The 20,874-nt window shown below is 43.8% G+C and overlaps 1 protein-coding gene across 5 annotated transcripts in view; it reads left to right on the top strand.

Annotated features, from left to right (window-relative positions):
* Positions 1–16,746, top strand: part of LIMA1 (LIM domain and actin binding 1) — a 67,872-nt gene extending 51,126 nt beyond the window's left edge. For all 5 annotated transcript variants that reach the window (XM_032209274.1, XM_032209275.1, XM_032209273.1 and 2 more), the window contains 4 exons: positions 1,120–1,168; positions 8,302–8,417; positions 12,661–12,794; positions 14,287–16,746. In XM_032209274.1, coding sequence (XP_032065165.1) covers positions 1,120–1,168; positions 8,302–8,417; positions 12,661–12,794; positions 14,287–15,280 — 1,293 coding nt within the window. In that variant the 3' untranslated portion in view covers positions 15,281–16,746. The remainder of the gene's footprint in view (positions 1–1,119; positions 1,169–8,301; positions 8,418–12,660; positions 12,795–14,286) is intronic.
* Positions 16,747–20,874: the final 4,128 nt, after the last annotated feature.

Here is a 20,874-nt window from a genome sequence, read left to right as displayed (position 1 = left end):
TTTGGATGAGCAGCAGTCGTGTGCACCTGCTGCAACAGCAAATGGAGCTGCACACATCTGCCTCTCATACAGTACCACTCCTCTCCCCTGGTTGGCTGCCAAGACCAGAAGGTTGGGGAGTGATCTCTTTTGTCTGGCCTTTGGAGCTAAACAGAGTTGAGCCTGGCCAGTGCTTGAAAAGGAAATCTCCTATTAATATTAAGGTTGGAAAAAAATTTCAGAAAGTTCCAGTGGCAAATCATTTAACAATCACATGACCACAGGATATTGCAAACAGATGTAAATGCAGGCTAGTTGATGGGCACCCAAAATAAGTCATGTGATACTAAAAAAAAAATATTAATTAAACATGGATGTAAAAATGAACTTGAATTTTACTCAAAGAAAATAGTCTTATAGTATCTGTATTGGATCTACTTCATTTTGAAATGTTCATTAGTTACATAGAATCTGACTTGATCAAACAATTTTCAACCACTTGAGCTGCAAAATTTTGATAGTAGGAGCTAAACACTTAAGCATATAAATTTGATAGACAGACGGATCTTGGAGCTGGAGGATTGGACTTGTTAGCCAAATGCAAATAATTACAAATAGAATCTCAAACTATGAAGCATTTGTTCCCAGTGTGATCCAAGGCTTCAAGGACATTATTTTTCTCTAGTACTAGTGCCCAAAAAAACTTACCAAATGTAAGAGGCTTTGGCTTTGTCATCCAAATCTTACAAGATTTCAGGTTGTGATTTGGTGATCTTATGCAGAAAAAATTAAATGTTACATTAAAATACAAATTAAAACATTAAATTTTGGATAATGTGGAAACTATCTGGCAGTGTTTTGTTTTTCACATTGCCAATTGCTAGCTTGTAGTCCTCAGAAACTTCCAGGCATGGTATAATAGTTTATGTAATGCACAATAGTAGGGACTGCTGGTTTGTGGCAATTTAAGTTTTGATGTGGCAGTAATGCTGTGTTTTTGCATTTAATCACAATCTGCTTTGTGCTTTTCCCAACAACTTTGCTTGCTTTGCTACTTTTATGCTTACCACACAAGGTAAATTCTAGTTTTCTGGATAACTCCACAAGAAAAGATGGTTCATAGGCATATCTCTCCTACAGGTTTCAGTAAGAGATGGTTTGACTTCCAGTCTCTGTGAAGATGGCACTGGTGAGTTCTTAATCTCTCTTTTATCCCCAAAATAAGGAATTAACAGATGTGTCCTGTCTGTTAGGCTTTTAAAAATTGTTTTTATTAAAGTTTACAAATACAAAGGTAAAAAGACAAATGCAAACTTAAGAAAAATATTTTTAAAAGATGAAATGTGGGGAAAAAGGAAAGGAAAACAGAAATGAGAAAAAATCTATAAGAGGTGACTTCTGCTCTTTCTAGACAAATATAAGCAATTTGGCTAAATTGATGCCTTCTCTAGTACTTAAATAAATAGAAACTCTTATTTCCATATGTCATCCCTTATCAATAATCAAATTATATAAACTACTCATCCTGATCAGTAAAATTCTCTGTCATCCCCTTCTTCTTTTGCCCTCCATCTTTCCCAGCATCAGACTCTTCTCCAGTGAGTCCTTCCTTCTCATTAAGTGGCCAAAGTATTTGAGTTTCATCTTCAGGATCTGGCCTTCTAAAGAGCAGTCAGAGTTGATCTCCTCTAGGACTGACCAATTTGATCACCTTGCAGTCCAAGGAGCTCGCAGGAGTCTTCTCCAGCAACATAGTTCAAAGGCCTCAATTCTGTGGCGCTCAGCCTTTCCTATGGTCCAACTTTCACAGCCATACATTGCAACTGGAAAAACCATAGCCTTGACTATACACACTTTTGTTGGCAGGGTGATGTCTCTGCTTTTGGGTGTGCTGTCTAGATTTGCCATAGCTTTCCTCCCCAGGAGCAAGCGCCTTTTAATTTCTTGGCTGCAGTCCCCATCTGTGGGGAGCCCAGGAAAATAAAATCTGTCACTGCCTCCATTTCTTCCTCATCTATTTGCCAGGAATCAAGAGGGCTGAATGTCATGAGCTTTCACTAATTATTTAGTTCAGAAAAATACCTACTTTGCCTTCTGAAATCTAATTCTGGAAACATTGCCAGTCTTCTGTATAATCAGAAGTAAAACTGCCTAAATCACCCCACAACTGATTGTTCTGTAGTCTGAACCCTTTAAGAATTTTGCATGCGCTTAAAACAGATTAGACTGCGTTTTCCTTGCTTGCATAATGGTTGATCGTTTCTGTTTTAGAAAAAATAAAACTGTTAAATATTGGTTAAATATTCATGATGCCAGTAACACCCTCTGGCCCTCTGATTGGCTGAGAGCCCCAGAGGGTGTTGCCGGCTTAACGTTACTGTTAATTGGCCGTGGGACTGACGTCAGCAGTTGCTGTCTCGTCCCCGGCCGGTGATTGGTTTAAAAATAGTATAAATACCTTGGCGCGAGTTTTCATTCTTCGAATCGCTGTCGACCTGAATAAACCAAGTTGTTGTTGGAACCTGGCTGTGCGTCGTCCCTCCGTCAATATTTAAAACTGGCGACGAGGATGGGATGTAGCGATTCCACGCAAGCCTAGGTTAAGAGAAAGAGAGGTCCTATCAGCTAGCTGCCATAAGTCGCTACTTCGCGCCGGCACCGAACGCTGAGGAAAAAAATTCCTGTCACGAATTTCCTGTCACGACCTCCTTCCCTCCGCTCCTAACACTTCAGCCTGCCGAACTTCTTACTCAATATGAATTCCTTGCCGCCTTTCGCTCCTTTTGGCTCCGCCGGTGAATCCTGGGAAGGATTCATGGAGCGTTTTGAAACTTATTTAATCGCTACCAAAAACCAGGCTCAAACAGATGAGGAGAAGTGCAGCTTCTTTTTATCATGCTGCGAACCCTCAATGTTCGCCTCAGCCAGAGCTATGGCTGCTCCCAGACCGGCATACAAATTAGGCTGGGACAACTTGATGGCGAAATTGAAGGGGCACTATGCCCCAACGCCTTCCAAAATTGCCCGCAGTTTCGCGTTCCGGAGAAGAGTACAGAAGCCGGGGGAGACGATCAGTCAATTTTTGGAAGCCCTGCGCACTGTGGCGGCCCAGTGCGATTTTTCGAACCTCGAAGAAAATTTAGTCGAGCAGTTCGTGTGCGGAGTGCGGGATGTACACTTAAGAAGCCGCATGTTCCGTCATCACGACATTACACTACTCCAGGCAGTAGAGATCGCCAGAGCAGCTGAGCTCTCTGAGCAATCAACAGCTGATTTGGAGCGGCTACAGTTGTCATCTCAAACACCAGGGCACGTTCCGTTCGCTCCACCGGCCTCACAAGTACATGACATTGACTATGATGATTTTACACCTTCTGAGGACCTGGAGCCCGACAACGTCGGCCAAGTCCGGGCCCAACCGCGGCGGAAGCAACCTGCATCATCAGCCGCCACACCGCTGACACCGCAAAACTCCAAGGTGTCTTGCCTTAGTTGCGGAGGCCGCCACGACCGCCAAACCTGTCAATTCAGAAACGCAATCTGCCGCCGCTGTCAGAGGCAGGGGCACATCGCCCAAGTCTGCCGAGCCTCTTTGCCGGCCCCTGCCTTCTTTCAAGCTAATGAGAGAACCAAGTCGCAGCAGCGCCGCCAGCAGCCACCGAAACCAACTCGCAGAGGAGACGACTGCCATAATGTGTCCGAACCACAGGAAGTGGAAAGTTCCATCAATCAAGCCTCCTCGGGATCTCGCAAAGTTACAGCCAATGTCCACCTGGCAGGTCAGCCTTGCCAAATGGAGGTTGACTCTGGTTCCTCCCGATCATTATTGTCCTGGGACATGTTCTCCCACCTCTGCCCTACAGTATCCCAAACTAAGTTAGCCCCATCCCGGGTACTCTTAAGGGACTACCAGGGAAAGTTGATCCCTGTTCTGGGATCCTTTCCTATTCCTGTTAAGTATGGCAAGTTTGAGGGGAAGCTACCAATCATCATAGTAAAGAATGACTTGCCGGCCCTTCTTGGCCTTGACTGGTTTCCGGCACTGGGATTGTCCATTGGGGGGTGCACCGGGTAAATTCTTCTTCAATTGAGGACGTCCTACAGGAGTTCTCTGATGTTTTTGATGGACAGCTCGGGTGCTACAAGGGAACCCCCATCTCCCTTAGTTTGGATCCTCAGATTGCTCCTATTAGGCTGAAAGCCCGCAGGGTGCCCTTTGCCTTAAGGGCCAAGGTTGACGCCGAACTTGACAAATTATTGGCGCAGGGTGTCATCGAGCCAGTTGATCATGCCCCATGGGAGACACCCATAGTCCTCCCGGTCAAAACCGGATGGCTCGGTAAGAATCTGCGCCGACTACAAGTCGACGATCAACTTGGCCCTTCAGGCAAACCCCTATCCAGTCCCTGTTGTGCAACACCTGCTCCATTCCTTGGGGCAGGGTTGCATATTTGCCAAACTGGATATGGCGCAAGCCTATCAACAGCTCCCGGTGGATGACGATGCGGCGGCTGCCCAGACCATCGTCACCCATCGTGGGGCTTTCCGTTGTCGCCGCCTACAATTCGGTGTGTCCGTGGCCCCGGGGATCTTCCAAAGTCTCATGGAGCGCCTGCTCCATGGACTTCCGGGGGTAGTTCCATATTTCGATGATGTTCTGATCGCTGCAACAAGCCGCTCAGAACTCATCGAAATATTAAGGAAGGTCCTCTGTCGTTTCAGGGGCGCGGGATTAAAATTAAAAAGCAGCAAATGCTCATTTGCTGTCCCTAGGGTAGAATTCTTGGGCTTCTTAATAGATGCCCAAGGCATTCACCCTACACCCTCTAAAATTGCCGCCATTAAGAACGCCCCTGCTCCCACCTCCAGGGCGGAGCTACAGGCGTTCCTAGGGCTGCTCAATTTCTACGCCCCCTTTATCCCTCACAAGGCGTCACTAGCCGAGCCGCTGCATCGGTTGCTCGACCGATCCGCGGCCTGGCGCTGGGGAAGCCGCGAAGCGCATGCGTTCGCGGCTGTCAAAGAGACGCTGACGTCATCGGCAGTCCTCATTCAATATCATGATGGGCTGCCTCTGACGTTGGCGTGTGACGCCTCCCCATTTGGTGTAGGGGCGGTCCTGAGCCATATCCTCCCTAATGGCTCGGAAGCCCCTGTGGCCTTTTATTCCCGGACACTCTCCTCGGCGGAGCGCAACTACAGTCAGATCGACAAGGAGGCTCTGGCTGCAGTGTCCGGGATTAAGAGGTTCCACGATTACCTCTACGGTCGGCACTTTACTCTTGTCACCGACCATAAGCCACTCCTTGGGCTTTTGGCGGGGGACAAGCCGACCCCCACCATTCTATCCCCCCGCATGACTCGCTGGACGGAGTTCCTCGCAGCGTATTCTTATACGTTGCTCTACCGTCCGGGCAAACAGCTGGGGCATGCAGATGCCCTCAGCCGTTGCCCACTACCGGAGACGGACACCGCCCCCGTCCCCTCTCTATCTGTCCTCTCCATTGCCGCCTCCGGGTTCCCACTCTCTGCCGCGGACGTGGCGGCCCACACGAAGGCCGATCCGATCCTGTCCCAGGTCTCTTCCTGGGTTTTAAGGGGATGGCCAACAGACAAGGTGGCAGAGGGCTTCCAGCCCTTTAAAAATCGCCAGGCCGAGATCTCCCTCCACGGGGGTGTCTCATCTGGGGGGATCGGGTACTGATCCCCACCGCGCTCCGGCCACTAGTTCTGGATCTGCTCCACAAGGACCACCCGGGCATAGCACGAATGAAGGCATTAGCCCGTAGCTATGTATGGTGGCCCTTGCTGGACACAGAGATAGCGGCCCATGTGGGCCGCTGCACGACCTGTCAATTATCCAGGCCCAATCCCCTGCCGGGCCTGCTCGTGAGTGGGAGGCTCCGAGAGGCCCATGGTCCTCGCCTCCACATCGACTTCGCTGGTTCCTTCCACGGCCAGAACTTCCTGGTTGTGGTGGATGCCTACTCTCGGTGGGTGGAGCTAGTCCTCATGGGCTCTACCACAGCCGAGAGTACGGTCAGGGCTCTACGGAAACTGTTCGCAACCCATGGGTTGCCGGACGTGATGGTCTCGGACAATGGGCCCCAGTTCACATCCACCACCTTCCAGGAGTTCTTGGCCGAGCAAGGGATCCGGCATGCGCCCATAGCCCCGTACCACCCAGCCAGCAATGGCCGGGCAGAACGGGCGGTCCGCTCAGCAAAGGAGGCGCTGAGCCGCATGGACCGGGGCGATTGGCAGGCGAGGGTGGCGGCTTACCTGCTAAGCCAACATTCCACCCCCTGCCCAGCTACCAACAAAAGCCCCGCGGAGCTCTTGATGGGCCGGCGCCTGCGGACTTCCCTGGATAGGCTTCACCCGCTCTATTCAGGGGATCAGCCGAGCAATCTGGGGGTTCTCCCTCCCCGGTCCTTTAAGTTAGGGGATTCCGTGTGGGCTCGGTCCTTTGCGGGGGAACCAAGATGGGTGCCTGGTTCTATCGTTGCCCTGACCGGCCCATGTTCTTTTAGGATCCAATTGGCTGATGGATCCCAATGGAGACGCCACCTGGATCAATTAAGGAGGCGTCTCCCGTCGCAGGCTGGTGGCCGCGAACCCCCGAGTGACAACACCGCAGTACCGGGGTTGCAATGTGAAGCCTTCGCCACTCCAGGCCTCAACCTGCTGTGTCAACCACAAAGTTCTCAAACCGGGAGACCGCAAACGAGGGCCTTCGCCTCACCAGGCCCTGCCTACCCAGGCGCCAGCTACAAGGACGCCAGCCCAACAGCTCAATCCGAGAACACTACCCAGAGGGTCCCTCCTACGACCAGTGACACGCCCCCACGGCCAAACCTACCTTTACAGTTGAGCCCGCCTTCTGGCCTTTCCGAAATGGCGTGCCTCGGAGCTGCACTCCCTTTGGGGAGGAGCTACCACGAGGAGATCCTCCTCCGCCGACGACTTCCCCTGAAATGAGAAGATCTGGGCGGGTCCGGCGCCGCCCAGCGTACCTTAAGGACTACGCATGCTCCGTTTCGGGCATGCGCAGAACTGGGGGAAAGGGGTGTTAAATATTGGTTAAATATTCATGATGCCAGTAACACCCTCTGGCCCTCTGATTGGCTGAGAGCCCCAGAGGGTGTTGCCGGCTTAACGTTACTGTTAATTGGCCGTGGGACTGACGTCAGCAGTTGCTGTCTCGTCCCCGGCCGGTGATTGGTTTAAAAATAGTATAAATACCTTGGCGCCTTATTCATGATGCCAGTAACACCCTCTGGCCCTCTGATTGGCTGAGAGCCCCAGAGGGTGTTGCCGGCTTAACGTTACTGTTAATTGGCCGTGGGACTGACGTCAGCAGTTGCTGTCTCGTCCCCGGCCGGTGATTGGTTTAAAAATAGTATAAATACCTTGGCGCGAGTTTTCGTTCTTCGAATCGCTGTCGACCTGAATAAACCAAGTTGTTGTTGGAACCTGGCTGTGCGTCGTCCCTCCGTCAATATTTTAAAAAAACTAAATGGATTTGCCATAGAGTAGTCCTTAACTTCCATTTAATATTTGTTCAAATTTAGCTTTAGCTATTTAGCTGACTGAATCTGATCAGTTCAGAAATGCTTCCAGGTATTACTTCCCATTGAAACATTGAACTACAAATAATAGAATATGTTAACAGTTTCAAAATAAATAATTGATCCCAGAGGCTAAAAAGTAGATAAGTTTTAACTTACTCCAATTTAGAGTATATAATCTGTTATGGAATTTGCTTAATCTTAGGAAAGGATGCGGCAGCTTTAAAAAGTTTTTGCGCACTACATTTAATAAGTTAACTTTTTAATACTAGGATTTGTCTGTGGACACTTCAACACAGGCTCTTAGCACCACTGCAAAACCAGACCATCATCTAGGTACAGCTGTCACATTGACTAATTTCTAACTCAGCTGCAGTATATCCAGTATCACATAGAAATATTATTTATTTTTGCTTTGCAAAGTTGTGGGTAGTCATTTTTCCTCCAGAAATTCTTCCCTCACTGGATCCTAGGTGTCATGTAACATTCTGTTCATAAGTCCTTGAAATGGAATGTGGCCTAACAGCTTCAAAAGTCTCCTCTCACAGCAAGCATCCAGAGTTTTCCTTTTTTTCTTTTTCATTTGGGGTGGGGGCCATATGATCAGACAGGTGCTCATCGCTCTTCAACTGCAGCAGTGTTGATTGCTTGGCAGATTTGGTGAAACCGGGGAGTGGAAATGGGACTGTGGCAGAGCCTTGTATTCCTTAGTTTTGAGGAAAAGTATCTAATATGACTCCTTTTGTTCTAGCTGGGTGTAACTTCCAGAAAGAGATTGGAATTGCAAAACCTGTCTATGCCAAACAACAAAGTCCTAATTCTAGAGCATCTTCTCAGTCTGACAGCTCTCCTCCCAAAGCAGTGAAGGTACAATGGGTGTATTTTTTTCATTAATGGGCAATGTAGGGGGAAAAAATCAAAAATGTAAATTAGTCGGTAATTGTACATTATTGCCTGTGTTTTCTTTTGTAGTCATGCTGTTTTTTGACTTCCAAATTTTATTAAGTTACCCTTTTCCACATTAGGCCATGAAAGTATATTACATTGTAGTTCTGTGAATTTGTAAAAATATATTTACTTATTCCTTCGTTAGATTTATGTCTTGCCTTTTTTCCCCATTAACCCAGTTTTTCCTCTAACAATTCTTGGGGACAGTCAGTTGAGAAAAAGTGACCAAGTGGGTATCCCTAACACTACTCCACCACCTTAACTGTGATTTCATGTTGACTCTCAGGACATCTCAACAAAAACTGTTTTGAAAAATTGTACTTTTAGTATAGTGGTTTCGGTACAATATGATTTAATTTTTTATTCAACATACAGAATGCATTAAAAAACAAGCAACACAGATATGTTGATATACAAGTGAACAATGACATGTACATGTATGTACATACAAATGAAAAAAGAAAACATATACAGGCCTAGAAAGAGCTAGTTATTTAGAAACTCATCTCAGGATTGGCTTATCAGTATAATTCTGCTTTGGAGTCCCTAAGCTTGTTACGTTTCTGTATTTAACATACCTGCATGAATATATGTTTTCTAAAAATACAAAATGCTTCAAACTTTCTTTAGCCATGAGGAAGTCCAGTTGCTGATGTATCATAAGTTCGTCTGTGAATATTGGTGACATTTGTGAAATAATGAAGACAATTGTCAACCTATGTATATTTCTCTCTAAATTTTAATCACAATAGACTAAATTCTATTCTCAACTGGGCCTGTTAAAGGGGTAGAAAGAAGCTTACTTTACATGGTATGTTTTTTCAGTCATAGAAATGTTTATGGAAACCAGAACGTTTGACATTTGATTTCTGTTTACCACTAATTTGGGGGAGGAGGTGTCAGCTTTTTGACTAAAATAGGAAATTGTGCAGTATTGTTAATGATTTCATTGATATGCCCATGGAGTTTTTCCTGGACAGTTGTGTGTGAAATATGTTATACTGTAGTAGAGGGGTGTTAAATTTAAAGCCTGGGAGCTGGATTCGGTCCATGGGATGCTTAGATCTGGCCTGTGGGGCTGCCCTGGAAACAGTGACGGACTCGCCCGTGGTGCCTCTGCCAGTGAAAACGGAGCTCGGGAGGGTGGCCTCCCTCAGCTCCATTTTCACTGGGAGAGAGTTCCAGGAGGCTGTCGTAGCCAAAAATGAAGCCCGGGAGCCCATTTTCTCTGGCAGAGTGCTCAGGTCACCACAAGTGCCCCCAACACAAGTGACGTTGAGCTGGCCATACCCACCCCAGCCCCTCAAGGTCAAACACAACCCTGATGTGCCCTCAATGAAATCGACTTTGACACCCCTGCTGTAGTATATATGCTGTTACCCTTTGTTTTAGCTCTTTTTTCCATAAAGGAATTCCATAAAGGAATTTCTTAATGGCTGAGCCTACTTTAATAGCTTTATAATAAAATATTATTCACTGGAGGAACCACCTAGTATACTTTCCAACAAGTCCATATACGTTTATAAATAGTCATTTGTCTTTTTCAGCTTCTGTTTCCTGCTCCTGGTTTCTAATCTCTATTCCTGTCTTCTGCTTCCTTTTTAACGTGAACTCATCTCTCAGCTTTCCTGCGTCCTCTCCTCTTTTTATTAACTGGACTTCATGGTTCTACTGTAGTTGCTCTTCATAACATGCTTGAAAAGGAATATACTTCTGCACACCCCAAACGTTTCTCCCATGTAAGTTGGAAAGGGGAATACACATTGCTGCAACTGATGTCATTTATTGCAAGTGCCCTGTTCCCAGAGCAAGCTGCAAAAGGCGGAGTTTTAATATTCAAATTTATTTCCTGGATTCTTGAGAAGCATCTATCATCCGCACTATTAGGGGAATTCCATGACACTATAGCTTCCCTGATCATTATAATAAAAATGTTTCATTGTGTGCAACATTTCAGAAAACATTTTCTATGGAACACAAAACCAGCTTTGTGCTTTTTTGACACCCATTTCCAAAATCTGTGGGTAGCTAATCTATGTATAAAGCAACGTTAGGCATTTAAACCAACTGAAATCTTAATATGCTTTAGGTACAATATTATTAATTATCAACGTTGCTTGAGTGGTTTACCTAGCAGCACATCTCTTTCCACCCAGCTGTGTCCTCTCTCTTTGTTTAATTTGTGCCACCCAGTCAGTTTTCACTTTTATTTAGACAACACATTCTTATAGCAATTATAAGATACAGGAAGAGTTTTGATACATTAGAATACGTTCATCATTTCTGTCTGTTGAAGCACTAATCCCAGAAGTATGAAATTATTTCAGTTAGATAGCTTACTATAAGAATCAATTGCTTGACGATTGATTTTGAAGGCAGAGTATGTGATAAAAAGTTCACCTAATTGCTCAGGTAAATTCACTGAAGTTACAATCAGTCATAAAAAGGAAGCAGAGCTTGGATCGCACTACAGGTAGCCATCAACTTACGACCATTTATTTAACGACAGTTTGAAGTTACGGTGGTGCTGAAAAAGTCACAATCCATTCTTGCACTTATGACTGTTGCCCTGGGAGTGACAGTAAAAATTCTAGCACTTGGCAACCAACATTTACAACAGTTGCAGTGTCCTGGGGTCATGTGGTCATTTGCAAGCTTCCCAGCCAGCTTCTGACAAACAGAGTAAATGGGAGAAACTGGTTTGCTCAACAATTGCATGATTCATTTAACAATCACTGTGATTTACTTAACAGTCGTGACCAAAAAATGCCATAAAATTGCACGACTTACTTAACAACTGCCTTGCTTAGTAATGAAAATTTTGATCCCAATTGTGGTTGTAAGTTGAAGGCTGCCTGTGTTATGGCTGCCATCGTGACTTTTTGACCGTAGCCTGTAGATACCCTTGAGCTTCCCTAACTCCTTGCGCTCCTTCAACTTTGTGTATGCTTTCTCATGCATTTTCTGCTTGGGTGAAGGCAGAGCCCCCAGGCTTGAGCACTGGAGAAGGGGAACAATCCTACATGCTTCAACCATAAGCCAGCTCTGAGTGATGCTGATTGACTAGTTCTAGCATGCTTTTATGGGACACGGTGGCTCAGTGGCTAAGACGCTGAGCTTGTTCATCAGAAAGATCAGCAGTTCGAATCCCTAGCGCTGTGTAGTGGAGTGAGCTCCCATTACTTATCCCAGCTTCTGCCAACCTAGCAGTTCGAAAGCATGTAAAAATGTAAGTAGAAGAATAGGAACCACCTTTGGTGAGAAGGTAACAGCGCTCCATACGCGTTCGGCATTTAGTCATACCAGCTACATGACCATGGAGACGTCTTTGGACAGCGCTGGCTCTTTGGCTTTGAAATGGAGATGAACACCGCCCCTAGAGTCTGGAACGACTAGCACATATTTGCAAGGGGAACCTTACCTTTAGCACGCTTTAGCAGAGCTGTTCTGGACATTAATTTGCCACCTTAAAAAAAATGAAGCGTGAGTGGCATTTTAAACTGAGAGTGGCCTTGATAATGGTCAGGATAATGGTGTTTGTCGTAGTAAAACTGATCAGTGCTAACGTTTTAAGTATTTGGTTAGAGCCTTTAAATCTGTCTTCATTGTTTTAGACCAGGGGTGTCAAACTGGTAGTCCGTGGACTGGATGTGTCATACAATGCCCACCCCAGCTCCATGAAGGGGAAAAAAGTCACATGTCGGCAATGTGATGCCGTGAGTTTGAAACCCTAGTTTTAGACTCTTGAGTGCCTTTTGCTCTTGGTCTCCCTCTTCAATTACCTCTCTTTTGAATCTGTTGTCCCTCTAGAGATGCTGAAGAAGATGATACAATTGTAACTTTAAATCGGCAGAAATCTAGAATTTTGTCCATTCCCTCTGGTGGTTTGATAAATTCTGGAGCCCATTAAAAATAACAACAAAATATAGTCTGCTAAATTATTTTGGGATTTTGCAAACGTTTTCAAGAATGCTAACCCTTCTAAGATGACAAGATCTAGGACTAAATACACATAGGAGAGAATGTTCTTTTTAAATTAAACAATTTAATCTGTATTAAAGTTTAGAGGAAGGTTCTGTAGAGGCTGACTTCAGGACTCTTGAATGAAAAATATCAAAAGATTGTTCATATTTACACCATTCATCCACTTTTCTTTCAACAGAAATTTCAGGTGCCTGCAAAGGAAACATGTATTGCTTGCAAGAAGACTGTATATCCAATGGAGCGTCTCTTTGCCAACCAGCAAGTCTACCACATTAGCTGTTTCCGCTGTTCTTACTGCAATAGCAAACTCACGTAAGCCTCAAACAAAATAAAAGTAGTTTACTATATACATTTAATGTTCTAATGTGCTTTATGGTAGGTAACAAGTTTAGTATAGTAGAGCTACACCAAAATATGAACTGAGTAGTCTTTGGATGGTCGCAAGAAGTTCAAGGGCTATAATAATTTGGGGGCAGTTATACATGCTCACAAGGAAGTAGTCATCTATATATATATATATGGCTGTGTGTGTGTATGTTCCAGCATAACTCTGGAATGCCTCAAGCAATTTCAACCAAACTTGGTACACAGATGATTTACTTTCTGGAAAAAAATACTGTGGAGGTAAGACACCCCTAAAACTCCTCGGTCTGTGTGTTCTGTTAAGATACAGCCTGTTGTGCCTTAAAATGACTTCTACTGTACTGCCGTAAATTGGCTTCCACTGTGCAGCGCAGTGGAGTTGCCATGCAAACAGCTTCACAATACTCCACAAGGGGACTCTCTCTGGTAAAGGGGGAAAATCCAAGATTAGAAATTATGTTTGGTCCGGACATTTCCCCCTATAAATAAATACCCGGGGAATCCCGAGTTATCAGCTAGTAGATATAAAGTTTACTGTGGGGTTTCTAACTGAGGTAGCAAAAGAAAATTAAAATCCATAAATTCATCTAAGCTTAAAAAAATTAACAGCGTTAGAAATAGTAAAGGCTATTAATCTATATTTTTTTAAAAAAATAAACTATCATGACTAATGGAGACTGCTGGGATTACCATTGCTAAGCAACGTAGTCTCATGACATTGCGACTGTATTCCTTAACAATGGAAATTCTGGTGTATGTCTCTCTCCCCCTCCCTCCCTCCCTCCCTCCCTCCCTCCCTCCCTCCCTCCCTCCCTCCCTCTCTCTCTCTCTCTCTCTCTCTCTCTCTATATATATATATATATATATATATATATATATATATATATACACACACACACTTAAAGTCACAACCCCTGGTATGCCCAAGTATGGGAGGAAGGTCACACTTCCACTCTCTGTCATTAGGCTCGTCACATGGTTAACTCCCTGCCTGGGAGGCAATGGAGCACAGGTTCGATTCCCAAACTTGGGTATGGCTAGCTGATGAGAGCTAAATAGCTTGAAATAGATCTATACTAGTCTCCCTTTATTTATTTATCAGCATAAATATAACATATATATATATATATATATATATACACACCTTTGTAATACAACAGCAGGTGTTCCTTTTAATAACCATGATTTCTTTTAAATCTGAGAAAGTTTTCCCTTTTAAAGTTGCTGTATAAGGAAAGTGATTCTAAACAGAACTACTGTAATTAGATTGGTATAATTTTTAACAGTAGAGGCATGCAATTTCCCAATCTCATATGTTAGCTTAGGTTGTCTTATGGAGTCAGTGATAAAACATCTGGGTTCTTTTTTTTTGAAGGCATGGTAAGCTTCATCAATTGTGTGAGTTACTAATGGGCATTTTTATTGTATCTTCCTTATACAGACTTGGAACATATGCCTCTCTTCAAGGACATGTTTACTGCAAGCCTCACTTTAACCAGCTCTTTAAATCCAAAGGTAATTATGATGAAGGTTTTGGACATAAGCCTCACAAAGAACTATGGGCAAGCAAAACCGAGGCTGATGACTGTATTGGAAATGCCACGGAAGCCCCTCATAGTCCAGGAGTAGAAGATGCCCCAATTGCCAAAGTTGGGGTTTTAGCTGCCAGTATGGAAGCAAAAGCTGCTGGAATGCTTGAGAAGGAGGAAAAAAATACAGAGACAAAAAAGCTGAAGATTTCCTGGCCACCTCCTCCTGAACAAGGCAGTCAAGGGAATGTCTTGGAAGAAGGCATTCGAGTATTCAAACCGAAGTGGCCCCCAGAGGATGACGTTCAGAAACCAGATCCCCAGGAAGAAGTAGACCAAGATCTTAAGAAGTTACGCAGAACATCCTCATTAAAAGAAAGGTGTCGACCATTTACGGTAGCTGCCTCATTTAGAACAGTATCTGTGAGGAACCATCGAATGGAAAACTCATCTCCTCCCAAGCATGAATCAAGTACCTCACAGCAAAGTGACGAGCTTGTGAAGGAGATGGCAGTCCAGAACAAACCAAAGGAAGAAAGTAATGCAATTGAGTATGTTGGTACACCAAACACTGCCGAGAAGGATAGAGAAATAGATCAGGAAAATGAAGAAGAACAAAATGAAGCGTTCCTATTGAAGAATGGGCAGAATCATGCTGAACCTGAGGAGGAGGAAGTGGAGGAAGAAGGTGCAGGACAGCCAGCATTTCTTGAGAAAGAACCAGTGATTGGCATCTCTTCCGAGTATTCGTCCTTGGTTCTCTCAAGTGAAAAAGAATTCTCCACTAGTCCAAATTATAGATCCAAAGATGCAGGGCTTTTTGAAGGAGAAGACCAAGACGGTTTAAGTGTGGAAGAACAGATCAAGAGGAACAGATACTATGATGAAGATAATGATGAAGAATAGATTTTATTCTCTCTCTCTTTTTCCCTTTAAATAGAGGACTTACTGAAAAGTGCAGAGCTTTAAGTTGGAGTTTAATGTTTTGTTCTTTCCTAAAGCAGGCGTCGTTACGAAAGTGACTTTGTGTTGCAAATTAGTGTGAAAATCCCATAACTCTTCAGATCTGTTTTATAGGAATATATTTTGGAACATGCAAGAATGTTACCAGTTTTGTGAGAAAACGTAAATGCTTCAAATCGTGGAGATAGCTGCTGCTTCAGTTGAACGAAAACCTGTTTCACATTCCATTCTGTAACTTAGTCACTTAAAAGGCATTGCATTCTCTTCTGCTTACCACAATTTCCGGCATTTAACAGTTGAACGAAAGAGATTAGGGCTTTGATATACTTAATTATGACATCAACACTACTAATAATACTACTGCAGAGCTTCCAGATCAGTTTCCAAGGGATGGGGACTACTTTAAAAGAGACTGCACTTTAATGTATATATAAAAACAGAGTAATACTTTTTTTAAAATGGTGGTAACACTGTTTTCAAGAGAGGTATTGTTCAGTACCTATAGTATGATATGCAGTCTGCAATTTGATAGAAGAGGAAGACTGACTTTGCTTGATCAGGATTAGGAGAGAACTGTCCACTTTGCTTTTTATTTTATTTTATTTTATTTTGTCCATACAACTCTAGTTGTAAATTGGCATCCAGATGCCTGTGAATCAATTGGCTTTCTCCAAGCTGGGCTTAGGAGCATCTTTGTTCCCAAGAATTGGCTAAAGGATGGCCAAGTTTTCTCTTTCAGATGTTATATTTACCTTCTATACTTGTTGTCCCGAATAACATTTTCCTCTTGAAAACTTGATTCTCTCTTTTGACAAGCAATCAGCGTTCTCTATGAACCAAACTGCCGGATTTGACTCAGTATGAAAAAAGTTGCAAGAAAAAGACTCTAGTGGTAAACTTTTTTTTTCTTTTGCCTTATGCATTTAGAGCTTTTCAACTTGGCTGCATGTGTTATATAAAACATAGTGTTTTGAATTGGTTTAACTGCTTTGTTGCAATAATTTTAATAGGGTTATGCAGCGTTTTGGATTCAATTCCAAAATGGAACCTGAAAGTCTGTGGAGCATAAAACAGTACCTTCGGGTAGCTTTTAAAGCATCCTTGTCTTTTTCCAGATCAGATGGCAACTGTAGAGGGCTGATGAGCAACCCTGGGAAAAAATGTTGCTGCTTTAAAAAGTTGCAGACCAATGCTTAGTTCACACATTTCCATATTCTGAAGCACCTTTTGGGAACTGGCTCTAATGCATTGTATAAGCCCTTATTTTTAATCTGTATTATTTGTTCAGTTAAACTCTATCTATAATTTTACAATTGTGAAATATCTTGCTTTTCTTACCAATATTATATAGTTTGAAACATTTTTACTTAAATAAATGCTCTGTCATTTTTTTTGTGGGAAGCTTTTAATCCAGACTCTTTTTTATAGAATCCTATTTTTCACCAGGAGGTGGCACTATTTGACTTGTTGTATGGTAACTATTTTCTTATACTTTTATTCAAAATAACTAGCACTTATGGCACGCAGTGACCTCTTTGTGGGCATGGGCGCAGTCTCCAGCTGCTCTTCTGGTTTCCATCGCCGTCCAGCTGGTTCTTGCGGTGCTAGAACACTAAAATGGCCTGAAAACGGCCAAAACCCAAACCGTTTTTCGGGCCTTTTTCAGGTCGTTTTTTGGGCCAGAAACTGGCCTGAAAACAGCCCACAAACGGCCTGAAAATGGCCAAGAAAACAGACATGCATGCACTGACCAGCTGGTCTTCAGATTTCCGTACTCCAGCACGTGCACATGCACCCACAGGCATGCATGTTCCGGTTTGGGCACTCGGTCCCAAAAAGATTCGCCATCACTGCCCTATGGGAATGTTAATAGATATCTAGTAATTTAATTCTTTTTTTTGCAGTGTACAGGGTTTAGCTTCCATCACGCATGACAAATAGAAAACAATGAACCATCAGTTTAAGCACACTTGAAAGCCCACAATACACTTGGCTAAAAGTGTGCAAGTTTAGCCAATTACAATACATTTTATGAACACCTTGAAGCAGGGTGAAATTCAGCAGGTTCTGACAGGTTCTGGAGAAGCAGTAGCGGAAATTGTGAGTAGTTCAGAGAACCGGCAAATACCACCTCTGGGTGATATAACTCAGAGTGGGCTGGGAATGGAGATTAACCATTTGTCTGAAGCAGTGGTGGGTTTCAAAATTTTTTAGAACCTCTTCTGTAGGTGTGGCCTGCTTTGTGGGAGTGGCTTGCTGACCATGTGACGGTGGGAGTGGCTTACCAATCGTGACTGGGTGGGCGTGGCCAACTTGTAAAATGTGAAACTCACTTAACAATGCTCTTGCTTAGCAACCAAAATGTTGGCTCAGAAACACTGGCATTAGAAGCCCGCAAGTCTTAAAGCTGTCAAGTTACAAGTCCCTTGCACCCTTAACTCTTTAGAAAAAAAAAACCCAGGGGTGTTCAAATTTGACAGCTTTAAGACTTGTGGACTTCAACTCCCAGAATTCTTCCTCCAGTAATGTTGGCTCAGGAACTCTGGCATTGAAGTGTACAAGTCTTAAAGCTGTCAAGTTACAACACACTTGCACCCTTACCCTTTAGGAAAGCTCTGACATTTCATATGGAATTAATACCATCATAGACACACTTGCTTACCCTTATCTAGTCCTTGGCTTAAGCTAAAAAGTTGTCATTTGGCTTCTTCGTTATCATTCCTGCTGTGTGCAGTACAGTAGATACAGAGAACCTATTGGGTCAGAAGTCAGATTCTTATAGAGCAGTGTTTCTCAACCTTGGCAACTTGAGATGTCCAGACTTCAACTTCCAGAATTCCCCAGCCAGCAAATGCTGGCTGGGGATTCTGGGAGTTGAGTCCGGACATCTTCAAGTTGCCAAGGTTGAGAACACTGTTATAAAGGATTTCTTCCTAGTCCCCGCCAATTACTTCGGGAATGCAACATAAATTCTTAAGCTTTGTCACACCACTCTAAAATATCTTGAAAAGCTATTTAGCATTTGTAAGGCCTCTTTCAGAATGTGTCAGGTATTTGACCTCCAGAATCCTTCAGACAGACGTAATGCATTTTTTAGCCATAATGGAGGGCACCATCTCCACACAAGACCGTTTGGCATCTCGCATAAGAGTTTTGCACCAGGCAAGATTGGTTGTAAACCGCTACAGTTTTTTGAAGGTACATCAGGTGAAATTACTACCTGTTTTGGACGTAGTTCGCCCGAACCGGTAGTAAAATGCTACCCGTTCGGGCCGAACTGGACAGACCGTTTTTTTTCTGACGATCAGCTTTGAATGCACAATTGATATTAGCTAGAAGCAGGATTTTAATCTAATCGCGTGGCCAGCAGATTCCCCTCCCATCGCTGTTTGCTTACCTTTGCAGGTGCTCGCTGCACATGCACGGAAGGTCCTGCGCATGTGCGGAGGTGTTACGTGCGAGCATGCACGCTCACATGGCTACCGAACTGGTAGCAGGGTAAGTAGATTTCACCCCGGAGGTACATGGTGCTTCTGGCTCTGCACTATTCACTTGAAACCAGAGTGAAATCGGCTTTCATTTTCTAACATGGGCAGAGTTTAGTTCTGGTCCATTTTTCAACTTGACAAGAGTGCTAATGGAGTCTCAAAGTCTGGGCTTGAGCCATTAGTTTTATTCGTAGACAGTAGATGCCTTGGAGCATGTCAGTAACTTCTGCTTTCTCAAAATAGCTATCGTGTACTACAAACAGCCATAATCACAACAACTGGGAAATCTGCCAAGTAGTAATAGAGGACAACTTTGCAGTTAAGAAGCCTGCCTGGATGTTGCTCAGAGACAGAAATATATCAGCAAGAATTAAAATGCTACGGGGATGCTAAGCAAATAGATAAAAATGAGAATGATTGCAATTGGCTTCCTCCAGTTTTGCAAGGCAGTTGGGAATAAGGATGGTAATGATGTCGAAGTACTCCAAAAGCACCTCACCTAAAAACCACTATGTAGAATTCATGGTCGGAGTTGAGATTTCAGTTAGACCTTTCAGGACAATTCAGTCCTTTAGCATTATATGCTCCTAACTCATGAAGTAATTAACTTTTCCAAGGACCACAGTAGTCTTCAACTTACAACCATTCATTAAATGACCAAAGATACAATGGTCCTGAAAAAAATGACTTAGGCAGTTTTTCACATGACCATTGCAGAATTCCTATGGTCACGTGCTCAGAATTCAGTTGCTTGGCAACTGGCATGTATTTGATGGTTGCTTCGTGTGATCACCTTTTGTGATCTGAGAAGCAAAGGTCAATGGGGAAGCCTGATTCACTTAATAACCATGTTATTCACAGAGATTCACTTAACAACTGTGGCTAGAAAGATATAAAAATGGAGGAAAACTCAACAACTGTCTTGTTAGGTAACAAGACGTTTGGGCTCAATTTGACCATAAGTCGAGAACTAACTGTATTACAGTTTAAAAACATACTAGTTTCAAGTCAACAGTCTCATATTTTGGCCTAAAGGTGCTGTTCTTTTCAATAATCCGAGGTATCTTTTTTAAAAAAGCAAACAAACAGCTACTTGCATAGTAGTGGATGCACATTTTTAACAGTTGATGTTTCCAAGTGTCTTACTGAGAAGAGACCCTAGAGGTAGTTGCAGGAGACAAGATGAGAAACGATGCCCCTTGTATGGGAAGAAAACATGGGCAAAAAGCTTTTTGAAAAAACAAGCTATGTTATCTGCTAGAGCAGGGATGCCAAAACTCGTGGCCCGCAGGCCAGATGCATTGTACTGGCCCTGGCCCTGGCCGGTTTAGCGAATGGGGGGGGGGGGCGGGAAATCCCGATACGTCACATGACACTGCTGTGATGACACAAGTTTGACACCCCTATGCTAGAGGCTGGGATTATGGGAGGGGAAAAGGATGTTACCAGGCTCAGAGCAGCTATTTAAGAGAGTAAGTTGTATATCTGGTATCTTCTTATTCGTTCCTTTCCCCCTGGGTCATAGTTCTTCCCATGGTTCTGAGTGTGGTTTATTCATGTCAGATATTTGTCCAAATTGGAAAGTGGGTGTTTAATCTCCTCATTATGTCTTTGTCCCTGACTTAATATTTACCCTCCACTGCTGGAGGTCCAGATAATTCAGCCTCACACCAGCCCCTTGAATCTGCTATCCGCCTCGCTATTCTGCTCCCTCTAGGCTCCTTGATCAACCCTGAACCTGCCGATACCCAACAGCAGAAGCACCTGGCACCCCTGAAGAAATAGTTGGTTTGTTGAAAGCAATTCAGGGTCTGCATCACTTCAACAGTGTTGAAAATATTTTTTATAAAGGAGGCTAATATGATGTCTATCAATATAATAATAATAATCAGAAAATTTGAACAGAAGGGGATTGGTTTTATGTGGGGAGAAGCCATAAAAAGTAAGATGATTTTCAAATAAAGCTTGATGGAAACTGACTCAGTGGAGAAAAATATTTCCCCAAAACATTCCTATGTGAGAATGCCTCCCCCCTCCCAGCCAAATGAC

This window comes from Thamnophis elegans, chromosome 2 (genome assembly GCF_009769535.1).
Source record: "Thamnophis elegans isolate rThaEle1 chromosome 2, rThaEle1.pri, whole genome shotgun sequence".
In the NCBI taxonomy this organism is placed as follows: domain Eukaryota; kingdom Metazoa; phylum Chordata; class Lepidosauria; order Squamata; family Colubridae; genus Thamnophis; species Thamnophis elegans.
This window is presented reverse-complemented; position numbering and strand designations above follow the sequence as displayed.